Genomic DNA, 12,658 nt, shown 5'->3' with positions numbered 1-12,658 from the left:
ATGTTTTAGCATTTTGGGCATCTTTCCATTTGGTATTTGTCATTATTGAAGTTACCTCTTACTGTGAATGGGTTCTCACCTTGTGGACGAGCTGCGAAGCCAAAAAGCAGTACTGTTAAAAAAGTTGATTTTGTTGAGCACCTCTTTCTAAAGTAATGGTTTTACATTTTGGGAAATACGCTTATTTACTTCTTGCAACAAGTTACATGAGCGGGTCAGTGCCAATTGGCCGTTTCACAGCACTTGTTTTGACATGTCATATACGTAGTGAAGCAGAGGTGAGATTGATAACATTAATGATGGCTCTGTTCCATTAAGTGTCCCATTAAGCTATTCCAGTGAGCCAGCATGCACAATATTAGGGCCTCCCCTTAGTGGAATGCTATCACTAATATTATTAAATACACCCAGGCTTTTCTAACTATGATATGTTAAAATGTCTGCTGTTACAGAGGTTATCTCACGTGTCTGCATTGTAAATATGCAGCTAGCTAGCTGTTAGTTGGAGGCAGTAATCGTTGAGGATAGACTTAAGGATAGAAGTTTCTTTGTGGAAAGGGGGAAAACAGCTTGACTTTTTTTTAACTCACTGGCAAAAATGTTAATTAACCATTTTTTAATTTATATATATATTTTTTAATTTGGAGTTCTGTGTGAGGTAATGGGGGGACTATCTACTTGACGTGGTTGCTAGGCAACAGGGACTCCAGGAATAATCTGGCATGTAAATTTGAGAAAAGGGGCCCATGATGGCCACTCAAACTGGCAAATTTTACAATAGAGTGCCCTAGGGATGACGTTTTTCTGTATGCCGATGTGGAAGTTAGCATCGCCCTATTTCCCTTGTCAAAAGCTTATGGGAATTTTCCATTGGATTTTGGATTATTGCAGAAAATAAGCTCCGTGGCAAGCAAACACAATACTATGATAGTAGTCAAAAGCTAAAAGTACTCCATAAACTAAGTACGCTACCGTCTTATGACTTAAGTCACCACCACAACAAGGCTTAAAAAGCTGTGTTTGGCGCTGCAGGGCGTGATGACATTCTGCAGTCTCATTTAGCCGCTTGTTAGCGACAGCCCTTTTAAAGACACACAAAACCTTACTGATGGGTTATTTCGTAGAACAAAATGTGAACGTCTTTTAAGCTTCGGTTTACCACAAAGTTATTTCAGGCATCTAACTAAAAACCCATTCAAAAAACCCATTCACCTCAGGGCGAGGAGACCAGCAGTGATGAAATACTGATTTTTGAATTTCAGGACTTATTTCTGTTGCACTCTATGGTCCGGCATGGAAATTTGGGAAAAGGGACCCCCGGTGGCCACTCATATTGGCACATTTAGCAATGACAACTATATATGCATTTTTTGACTGCCTGCCCCCCTAGAGTCTAGGATCGCCACTGTAAATATGTAGCTAGCTAGCTGTTGGCTGGTGGCAACAGCCGGTTAGCGTAGCCTAGCAACCTGCTAGAGTGGCTAAGCTACTAAGCTAACAAAACATTATTATCAGCCACTCTAAAGCTCACTAATTAAAGCTGTGTATTGTTCGTTTTTTGAAAGGTCAAACCCCCCAATTTACATGTCTTAAAATTTATATTCATAGTTGTTTTTTTTTTATTTGCAGCTTTATGTAGGTTAGCCTATGTGGCGGGGCGGACTATTTGCTGGGAACAGTTGCTAGGCAACGTTTAGCCCCGGACTAGTCCGGAGGTTCAAAACGCCATGTAAATAGGCTGCTTTTTGTAGTCACATGTTCATACATCTACGTGTCAAGCATTGGTGGTGTTTTAATGTGCTGTGTAGGTGGATTTTGTCACAGTTGGACAAAGTTAAGTTAGCCATTTCCCTTTTTTTTAATCGTCTATGTGCTAACTAAGCTAACCGGCTGCGGCTAAAGTATGGTCAAGCTATTCGAAAACAAAGGCACATAGAAGAAAGCAGCATTGGTAATCATCTCCCAACAAAGCAAGAGGGCAGATACCGGTAGGTGTATTTCCCAAAATGACGAACTTTTTCTTTAATTGAACGTTAATTATTCTGTAATCGGGTCTTGTTCAACATTATGAAGACCATGACGCCTCAAACCACGTGTTTGCTGTCTGTGAGGATTATCTTTATTTGTTTGTGATGTATCACAACTGTAAAGTCCAATGTGACATTTTGAAAAAGCACTGCTGATCAGAGAAGCCTGAGCAAACATATCCATGAGAGTGCTGTACCTTGTGCCGATGGCGACGTCCCATGTACAGATTTGTTGAGCCTTTGTAAAGCACAAAGAAAATACCTTTGAGAGACTTTTCTTTGTAAGATGCTTTCACATGTAGTTTGACATAACATTTGCTCAATGATGTCTCTGTTTTATTTGTGCTTCTAAACCAACTCCATGAGTGTGTTTCATGAAACTGACATCAGTCGACAAAATTGTCTAAATATGGCTTTTTGTCTGTTGTCACATGGATGGAATGACAGTGTAATATAAAGTGAGTGAAAAGTTTTTATTTCTATTAACATAAAATTTAACTTTGGAATGTAAAAATACAACCGTCTGCTGTTGCTTTTTGTTCACAGGAATATAACTATACACTTGAAAGGAGGATTCATATGTGTTTACATTGCTTTGACCACTAGATGTCCACATTAACTTCCAAACAATGTCCAAAAGTTTGGCAGAATTGATTAATGTCGCTGTAATCACATCAGCACCTAATTCAAAATATATTTACAAGACAAAATAAGCTTAATTTATCTCACCAATTAATTCAAAACAGTTTAAGAGTCAAAAGCATAGAACAACTGAGTGATAAATAAAAATGAAACAAAACAAGTTAATAATTAAACAAAAGCTGTATAAATGATATCTACACCTTCCTCTTACACAGATATGTCCACGAGGAATAATTGCACAGGATAATTAGCCCTATTCAATTTAATCTAGTTTATTTTCTAATTGACAACATATATAAAAAGAAATATAGCATATATGCATAAATCATTAACATATGAACAATCTCTCCAGGAGGCATTTCATCATAAAAAAAGTAAATAATATTTGAATGGCACTGTCAAGATTTTATGGTGTAGTTTGTCAAACTGTGACATGTACATTTTTCTATATTGAAAAATTACACAGCCCTTCTATACACCAGGCCAATATACATTACTACTTACATTACTAATTACATTGCATATATATATGTGTGTGTGTGTGTGTGTGTGTGTGTGTGTTTCAATCTTTGAATTTGTCTATTATTTCAATTTTAATTCTGTTTTTGCCTTACTCTATTCTCCTTCTTGTGTGTATTTAGTTTCTCAATTTATTTACATTTTTTAAAAATGTATTTTGTTCTCTCTAACAAAGTATTTTTCTCAAGTATTGTCAGTCTTTAAAATTCAAACAAACATTGGATACTTTCAGATATTTTTTAAAAAATGTTATTAAATAATTTGCACTGTTTCAAAATGTACAAAGTATCTAAATCTTAATATTTTAAGTGAGGGAAACTGTGATATTCTTTATTTGCTTCCCCCTAAATCATTGGTGTTCCTTTGAGCTCATGTTAAAAGCAAAACAATGTTTTTGAACTTGCACTGTTTGCCCATAATGTTGCAAATATTTTGATTTCAAGAAGCTAGGAACAAGGAAGTGCTATAAAAGAAACATACTTTCTCACTGTGGCAGATAATCTCATTTGAAATTCTCACCTGTTAAAATTAGATTTATTTCTAAACAAAAAATAGGATCTGGTCTCAGTATAAACATAAACTGTGTAATAGGAAGTCTGTGTAACTCTGCTCTGGCATCTCTGTAAACTTCAGCCCTTCCCATTACCTTTAAAGGAGTGTGTACCCTGAACTAAATATGGACATGCACTTTCGCAGGATTTCAAAGAATGTCCCAGCCTCGCAGTCCACTTTGATGATGCGAGGCTTTTGCAGTTCATCACTGGTACCCTTTCTTGCAGGACTGAGAGTCCAGCCTCTTTGCACCAGGATTGATGCCTCTGGTGGCTTTTTGGTGAGCAGGACGCAACGGGACAGCAGGACGCCAGCTTTGACCTATGGGAATACTCAACTTCTCACCATAGGAGAGAAATCAAGCAATAATCAGATTTGAAATCAAAGGATTTACTGTAGCGGCACTTCCAAAGACACTACATTTCTTTGTTTTTTTCTTCACGGGTGCAGCTTTTACCCCAGTTTTTTTTAGGCAACCATGTCCAGGAGAAAGGTGAGAGGCCTGACCCGTACAGGCCGTCAGGTCAGCGAGGACCCAGATCTGGACAACCTGCTGTCCACCCTCTCCCCCGAGGAGGTGGAGGAGCTGGAGAAGGACATGATGAAAGTGCCGGACCTGAAGCCAGAGGATGGGAAGATCATCGTGCAAGGGGAGAGCCAAGCTGCGCAGCCACCTACGAGCAACAATGTCCAGGATGCTAAACTGGACGGAGGACGGGAGAGTGACCGTAAAGGGCGGCTCAGTGAGAGGGAGAAATCGTTTGAGGTTGGTGAATGAGTCCTTATCTATATGCGTGTGTTTTGGATTTGACTTAAGAGTCATTTCTCTCTAGAGATGTTTGTGTTTGAGGCGTTTAATAAAAATGACCTGCTTATGGCTGATTGGAAAGAGTTTGTAAAATCAAACGACAATTAATGCACTTGCGACTGATAGATTACAGCATTATGTAACATCCACTGTCCCCCGAGGGATTCTAATGATAACTTTCATGTGCTATTTTTCATTTTGCTTGAAGCTAAGTGCCAACTGGACCCCATGCACCCTGAGTCTGTCAGTTCATAAATAGTGTAGAGTTCTGTGCCAGGAAAAATATTGTTTTCCCTCTGAGGAAAACACACATGCATTTCACATTCTCAATCATCTTCTCACGAGCGGAGAAGCAGCATCAAATAACACACCAAACAATTTCTTTAATTTCTGTGACATGCTATAAAAACCCCCCTCTTGCTGGAGTCTCAGGGAGCCAGGCTTTTTTGTGTGTTTAAAGGAGAGGCACTTCAGTGGATGGAGCGGAGGCCCTGCGGAGCTTCTTAATCCCGGCCCTGATGGAATTCCTTGGTTGATTGCTCCTACGCTCACTGCCTTTTAAGGATACATCTGCCAGGGCCATGGCCTCACACGGCAAAACAGATGGAGGCTCACAAATCAAACACTTTGCAAGCGACTCGCTGCAAATGTATTCCTGCACTATAAAAAATGGCTCCTTGTCCCTTTGCTGACTGTAAACACACATGCCGTATTGTGTCAGGGGGAGTGTGTGTGTTTACAGTGAGCAGATGGACGAGGAGCTGTTTGACAGTAAAGGAATACAGTATTTGCTCGGGTATTGGGTGTTACGTCATACTATACATGTTATGCATTATACACTGTATGTCTGCAAAAACAAGTTCTGTGCTGTACAGAGAAGGAATCATAAGAATATGAAATTTTACAGACATCTTTAAATTCTGCAACATGGCTTCGTTCTGTATCTGCTGTCATTTATTTTGGTTTAGGGCACTACATCCTTTGACACACTATAACTGTTTTTGGTTTTGGTACATATTTGAAGTTATGGTTAAGATTCTTTGAAGTGGGGTTGTATGAAGTACTTATACACTATATGCTTATAGACAGTTTATTACACACAGTAGATGATACTCAGCACGCCCCCAGTTTGGAGAAGCAGACAGGAGTCTGACACAGAAGCTAAGCAATGCACTGCTATGGATGGAGGTAGCAACAAAATGTGATTTTGCCAATTAAAAAAAGTCCCACCTAAAACAATATCGGTAGTGTGATATATTTAGAATATTTTCACAGCTGTACCATGTCGTCAGACTGTGATTTCTGATGTAAAAATGAAGCTGAAGCAGACTCCATTGAGAAAAAGAGTGATTTAACATAGCTGAACACAAGCGCTACTGGTCTACCGTTGCCTGAAACAGTTATTTTGTCTGTGTTTTTGTGTAACTTTTGCGTTTTAAAGTGTCAGTTCGGATCCACCAAAATCACACAATGACACTAACTAACTGATGAAGGACGCAGTAGACCAGCAGTTCCTGTGTTCAGCAAGCTAAAATTACTGTTTTTGTCAATGAAGTCTGGTGGCTTTGATGAGAGCATAGATGGGGACCTGAAGCAGCTTTCCCGTCTGAACGGACTGTCTGATGGAAAGGTAAAGTGGTGAAAATATTTTTAATTACATACACTTAAACTGATATTGATTTTTTAGGTGGGACTAGGTAACTAAAATACATTTTGTTGTTGACCCCCATCTACAGCAGTATGTTGCTTAGCTTTTGTGTCGGACTCCAGTCTCCTTCTCCAAACTGGGGGCGTGCTTATCAACATTTACATACACATATAATACATAATACATTGACTATTGAAAAGGGGTTAGGGTTCAATACAACCCCGCTTCAAAAAATCCAAACTGCCCCTTTAACTGCTTGCCTCGCTGACATAAAATCATTTTTTATATACTTGTCCTCATATTCGTCCTCCTGCAGGGTGAGGCAAAAAAGGAGAGTCGGAAGCAGGAATATCTGAGAAAGATGGGCCTGAGTCAGGAGGGAAATGACGACGTGACAGTCGGTCTGAGAAGACAAGCGAGTATCTCAGGTGAAAAAGATATTAAGAGGGACGACAGAAACAGCAAAGGTTCCGAAAGTTCAAGAGAGGAGCGGAGTCGGCTTTCGAGCAGATTCAGGAAGCAGGAAGGCAGAGAAAGTGACGTGAAAGAGGAGGCTAAAGAAAAACTTGAGGACAATAAGATAAGAGACAGGAGAGAAAACCGAGAGAGCACAGGGAACAAAACAAAGGATATGATCTCTAAGTTACAGGAAAAGAAGGACGACAGCAAAGACAAGAAAGAAGACAGCAGGAGAAGAGATGAGGGCAAAACCAAAGACATTATCTCAAAGTTTAAGGAGAAACAAGAAAAAGATGTGAGCAAGGAAAAGGAGAGAAGATCAGAAAGTTTTAGGACGCAAGGACTCGTCTCAAAGATGTTGGAGAAGCAGAGCAAGGTACAAGAAAGCCTGTCTTCGGAGGGTAAATCTGAAGAGAGAAAGCCCAAAGCCGAAGAGAAAAAAGTTGAAGATAAAAAACCTGACGTGAAACTTGAGCGACAGCTGTCAGAGAGGGGCGAGGTGCAGGTGAAACATGACAAGGCAAAGAAAAGAACAGATAGAGAAGAGCTGGTTAACCATAGCGACCACGTGAAAGAGAAGGAGAATAAAGTAGAGGAGAAAAAGGAAAAAGAGGAGAGTAAAACAAAAGTTAAAAAAACAGAGAAAAATGAGAAACTTGGCAACTGTGTGGCCAAAAACACCCCAAACAGCAAGATGGAAGAGGAGGAGGATGAAGACTCGAGCATGTTTGATGAGCTCATGGAACAGGTTCGCAGCAACGACCCCTCCCTTGTTGAGCTCAACGTCAACAACTCGGAGGTCATCAAGACAAAAACGCTCATCGAGTTTGCGGAGGCTTTGCACAAAAACACCCACGTTAAGAAGTTTGCTTTGGCTAACTGTCGCGCGGACGACCACGTGGCTTACGCCATTGCGGGCATGCTACGCACTAACAAAACGATCATCAGCATCAACGTGGACTCCAACCATCTCACCGGCAAAGGCATCCTGGCTCTGATCCAGGCGCTGGCACACAACTCCACACTTACTGAGCTTCGTTTTCAAAACCAGCGTCACATCTGCGGTGGGAAGACCGAGATGGAGATGATTAAGATCCTGAAAGAGAACACCACACTGCTCAAACTGGGCTACCACTTTGAGTTAGCCGGACCCAGAATGACCACGACAAACATCCTGAGTCGCAACATGGACCGACAGAGGCAGAAGCGCCTACAGGAGCAGAAGCAGGCCCAAGCCAACGGCGAGAAGAAGGGGGCGCTGGAGGTACCCAAGGTGGGCGGCGGAGGGTCTCTTAGAAACTCGCCCAAAGCTTCACCTAAACCTTCACCCATACCGTCACCAATGCCATCACCAAAGCTGACTCCTAAAAAAGGAGCTGGAGGTCCACCACCGCCTCCGCCTCCTCCTGGGGGTGGACCGCCACCTCCCCCGCCTCCCATGCTGGATGTTGACACCCTGAGGAACTCTCTGACCCCGGTGTCGCAGAGGAAGCTGGATGGGAAAAGCCCAGGCGGTAGTAAGAACTCAAGGGACCAACTGCTTGCCTCGATCAGAGGAAGCGACAAGAAACAACTCAAGAAGGTACATAAGATGTGTTTATGGATTTTAGCTCAGAGCAGGGATGGGCGTTTTTAGTAACTTCCGCGCTCATTAAATTATTATAGTGCACTCGAGTCCTTGCAAAAAAAAAAAAAAAGCTGATGTAAAAATAAGAATGTAAATCGTGACAACAGAAAGCAAACACAATTTGAAATTAATTTAAAGAACAGTCACGCTGCAGTTTAGCCGATTAACCCTTTGAAACCTGAGCAAACTGGTTTGACTTTTTTCCAAAACATGGGGAGAAGAAAAAGGAAGTGACCAAGTTGACAAGAACTGTTCCACAAATTGCAAGAATTCAGTAAAAGGTAAAAAGAAAATTACCTTAAAAATCATTGTAAAAAAGAGGGTAGGAATATTAGAAAATTATCCAAAAAAAAGGGAAAAATGTCCGGAAAACTGTATTTATTATTATAATAATTGTACATTTAAAATTATGTCACACAAAAAATATATCAAATAAATATTTGCAAAATTATTTGCAGGTCATTTTCTTGTTTGTTTTTGGGTTTGTTTGGGGTTTTTTGTTTGTTTTTTACTTTTCTTTTTTTTTTTTTGCTAATTTTTGGTCCATATCTTATTAAACTGCTCATTGTCCAGTTAATTTGCTCAGGTTTAAAAGGGTTAAACCATAAATAAAGACTTAACATGAGAAAAATCTAAATTTCTGTCATAGTTAACATTAGAGGTTAAACGCAGCACTGACAGACCATCTAAGGAGCCGCTTTCCTCCAACACTGAAACTGTTAATGACCATTACAACATAGATATAGGTAATATAGACACATCAGCCCTGTTGGTGTGTGTGTGTGTGGACTCAGAAAGTTTTTCAAACACGTCATAATGGGAGTCAAGACGTGGAATCCCACATACAGAGTGAGGAACACAAAATCAAAAACTCGCCAACAAACATCAGATATTTCCCAGTTCTGTTCTGACCTCGTCTCCACCACAAGACAAAAAAGCATGTTTTATGTTACAATAAACATTTGGACAAAATACAAACTAACTGATGTCGGTTCTTTTAAGAAACATATTGGTTATTGTAAAATTAGTTTTAAATTTAATTTTAAGTGGCATTAAAAAAGGCTTTAAAAGTCTCGATTCTAACTTTTCTAAAGCTTGTTGGAAGCCTCTCCGCAATGTGGAGCTCGCATTCCTGCAGCAGGGCTAAAACTGATAAACAGAGAGCGCGTGAGAGAAGAGAGAGGTGCAGCAGGGCAAGGAGACACTTAATGCACAAGATTTTAAACATTATAAAGACTAAAAAAATCTTAAAAGTAATGTTTAAATGTGGGCGGGGCGGTGGCGAGTACTATACGTTAAATGAATACTGACATGCCAACAAGTACTTGAGTACTCATGCCTATTCCTAGCCAATATATCCTTATGTACTAATATTATTTGTACTAATATTTTACTCCTCCTGCAGGTGCCTGTGCCAAAGTGGTTGCAGTAATCTTTGCTGAAGAGAGAGGGACATTTCACCAAAGGTTATTAAGGAGATAAACTCTCCCTCGGACGCGGTCAGAGAACTGCGCTGTGGGACTGATGGAGAAAGAGAATTTGTTGGATGATAAGCTCTCACTATGAGTTCTCCCCTCAAACACTGGACCAAAAGGACTCTGTGGAGAATGAGTGATGCAGGGCTCTGTATCAGCCGACTGCGGAGCGTGCCATGAGTGTTATGGTTGTTTGTCTTCAGTACATATTGACGCTTTTTGCACTAGATAATATGAAGCCGATCATATAACATGTTGTGTATGCATCTGAATGTGAGAGCGGTGGGAGCGTGAGCTTATTAATAGTAAGATATTCAAATAACTCTTTATAAAATTCTAATATACAAAAAGTGATATAGTGGACATTAATTTGACCGTTTTATTTATTTGTGGAGAGGGAATCCACCTTTTACTTGTAAATCCGTTCAAACTGGGAATTCTGAAATGGCGGAAATATCAGGGAATTAACAAACATGGCGGCCTGACTGAAAAGAAAAAATCTGGATAACAAAATATAAAAGGTCAAGGTGGTCTTTGATTGTGTGTCTCATTGCCAAATCTCAAGACATCTCAGGCAGGGTTTAATTGATTTGGAAAGTGGCCCAGTGGAATCCTGGTGCATGACGAAAGAGTTAAGCATGGAAATAATTATATAATGCATTTTTATCAGGAAGTGCAAACGGCTGTCCTTCAGTATCTGATGTTATATTTTGTACAGGATCATTCTAGCCTGGGGGTTTGGATACCTTACATAACGTGTAACGTAATGCATCCACATGTCTTAACCTAAAGGGGATTTGTAAAAACCATTACTGGCTTGTATCACCCCTCCTGTCGATTTATGCCATACTTTAAACTGAATGTCATTTCCAAAGGAGTTTAATGTGATAAACGAACAATCAGAGTTGGAATTCATATGTGCGCTGAAGGATTCTCTGTCATATCTGACTACACATGCCTTTCTTACAGAGCCTGTATGTCTTCAATAAAAGATTCTGGTATGTTTGCCATGACAGTCACACGTGTTTATGCATGTCTGATATCACTAAGGACGATATGGACAGTTCATGTAAAATGAAACTTACTTTCTCAAAGTATGTATTGTATAAATAGCGGTCATTTAGTTCAGTTGGTTTATGCTCTATGTGAAATCGTTTAATGTTAATAATATACTCTGGTATTTTCATTTTTACTCTGCATAATATTTCATTTTAGATTTAGCTGTTGCTGGGAAGATGTGGACAGTATTCACACATAAGCCATATATAGATTTGTATCCACAGCCAACAACTAACCTGCAGCATAAATAATGATTTAAATGACTCCTGTATTTTCGCTTCTAAATCATGACAACAAAGTTACTTAAAGGAATGCGTCACCTTCCCAAATTATCACTCCTATATCATTTACTCACTCTGTGTTACGTTTAATTCGTCAAGAAAACTTTTTTTTTTCTGGCATGCCCTGATGGTGAGCAAAATATATGCAAGAAATGTAGTTTATGATATGATTTTAAGATTTATTCTTTCATATCAGTGCTGCACTGCTACAACACTGTGGTACTGAAACTGTGACTTAGCGGTCCGAGACAAATTCAAAGTGCTTATTCTGTGAAACTGAATCTTTAATGATGTTGACTGGTGTGCATTCGGTTTCCACCCATTTAGCAGAACTGTAGTTAACTTCTTTAATTTAGTTGCATCCACAGGTCTGTGGCGATTCACACACTCCAAAATAGTCTCTGCTGGCTTTGGCGATGTGGTCTGCTGCTAACATCAGTCTGACTTGCTGCACCTGTATTGCTCAGCATGTAGGTGGTAGCTCAAATTCGAATTACTTCTTTGATATTTAATACTGTTAGACACAAGGTGCATTTTACTTTTGACTTGTCAACTGAGCCGTAGGGGAGTTTATAAAGTAAAAAGAGTCATTCAATAGCACCGTGGTGCTGTTATTTTCCATCTCTGCAGCAACAAGAAGCAGCCGCAGCAGCTTGACGAGTGTGCATCGAAGGGACAAAAAAGCAGCATGTTGTCTTCACTCTTTGTGATTAATGGGTTAATGCCTCAATAGTAAGGTTTTAGTGAAAATGCATGTTTGGGAAGTACTGAGAGTAGGACTGATTATACCGCAGAAGTTGTGAGTTTTTTGATTTGATATAGTTTTGCTGTTGTTAAACATGGACCCCTATGACTTAAATTCATCAAGAATCTTCTCCGTTTTTAGATTATTCGTTCAGAGTGGAGGTGAAGTTTTCTTCAACGTAACACAAGGTGAGTAACTGATATACAAACGATCATTTGGGAGGTGAAGTGTTTCTTTAAGATCGTTTGAGGACGTGCTCCATCATTGAACACCGATTTACATGCCTGTGCTTCTGCAACCGTATATCAGTGTCTTCACGTGAATTTAAAGCTGCATGAAACAGTGGGAGCTGTGTCGTGTATCTGCCCTCCAGCTGTTGAGGCAGCCATCATCTGAGGAGGAGAAAAGGAGAACAGCACCACCAGCAGCAGACCACTTCATGTCTCCATCTCCCTGCCTCAGCCTCTGCATCCATGAAATGCCTATATTTGGTCATTTCTCAATGAAAGCTCGCTCTGCAATTCATTCCTTTCTCGTTCCTAATAATGGGCTGCAGGCCAGCGGTCTGTCTCTCGGCTGTAGCTGCTCCCCTGACCAACAGCACTGATCTCAGCTGGAGGAAAAAGAGGGTGAGGAATGAAAATGTTAAGATTACTGGTTATTCTGCGCCAACAAAGGGGATCTGAGGACAACTTGGTGATCATTTGTGTGAAGTCACCCAGTGGACATTCTTCTATGTTCATATTTTTTGTTGGTGATACTAGTTTAGTCTTCAGGTTCACTGTACAGTATATTAAGGCTCCTTCCTGTCTGTAG

General features: G+C 40.1%; 1 protein-coding gene across 1 annotated transcript; it reads left to right on the top strand.

Moving 5' to 3' along the window:
- The first annotated feature begins 3,946 nt into the window (after positions 1–3,946).
- Positions 3,947–10,776, top strand: LOC121949915 (leiomodin-1-like). Its single transcript, XM_042495766.1, has 3 exons — positions 3,947–4,506; positions 6,513–8,237; positions 9,688–10,776. The coding sequence occupies exons 1-3, from the start codon at positions 4,219–4,221 to the stop codon at positions 9,712–9,714; spliced, it is 2,040 nt and encodes a 679-aa protein (XP_042351700.1). The 5' UTR covers positions 3,947–4,218; the 3' UTR covers positions 9,715–10,776.
- The last annotated feature ends 1,882 nt before the right edge of the window (positions 10,777–12,658 follow it).

The sequence above is a fragment of the Plectropomus leopardus genome, chromosome 2, assembly GCF_008729295.1.
Source record: "Plectropomus leopardus isolate mb chromosome 2, YSFRI_Pleo_2.0, whole genome shotgun sequence".
Lineage (NCBI taxonomy): Eukaryota > Metazoa > Chordata > Actinopteri > Perciformes > Serranidae > Plectropomus > Plectropomus leopardus.
This window is presented reverse-complemented; position numbering and strand designations above follow the sequence as displayed.

Bases quoted from the DNA above. Each gene is read 5' to 3' on its own strand.
- LOC121949915 (XM_042495766.1), top strand. From the start codon at position 4,219: ATGTCCAGGAGAAAGGTGAGAGGCCTGACCCGTACAGGCCGTCAGGTC. The intron at 4,507-6,512 runs GTTGGTGAATGA...GTCCTCCTGCAG, and splicing joins AGAGGGAGAAATCGTTTGAG to GGTGAGGCAAAAAAGGAGAG. The intron at 8,238-9,687 runs GTACATAAGATG...CTCCTCCTGCAG, and splicing joins ACAAGAAACAACTCAAGAAG to GTGCCTGTGCCAAAGTGGTT.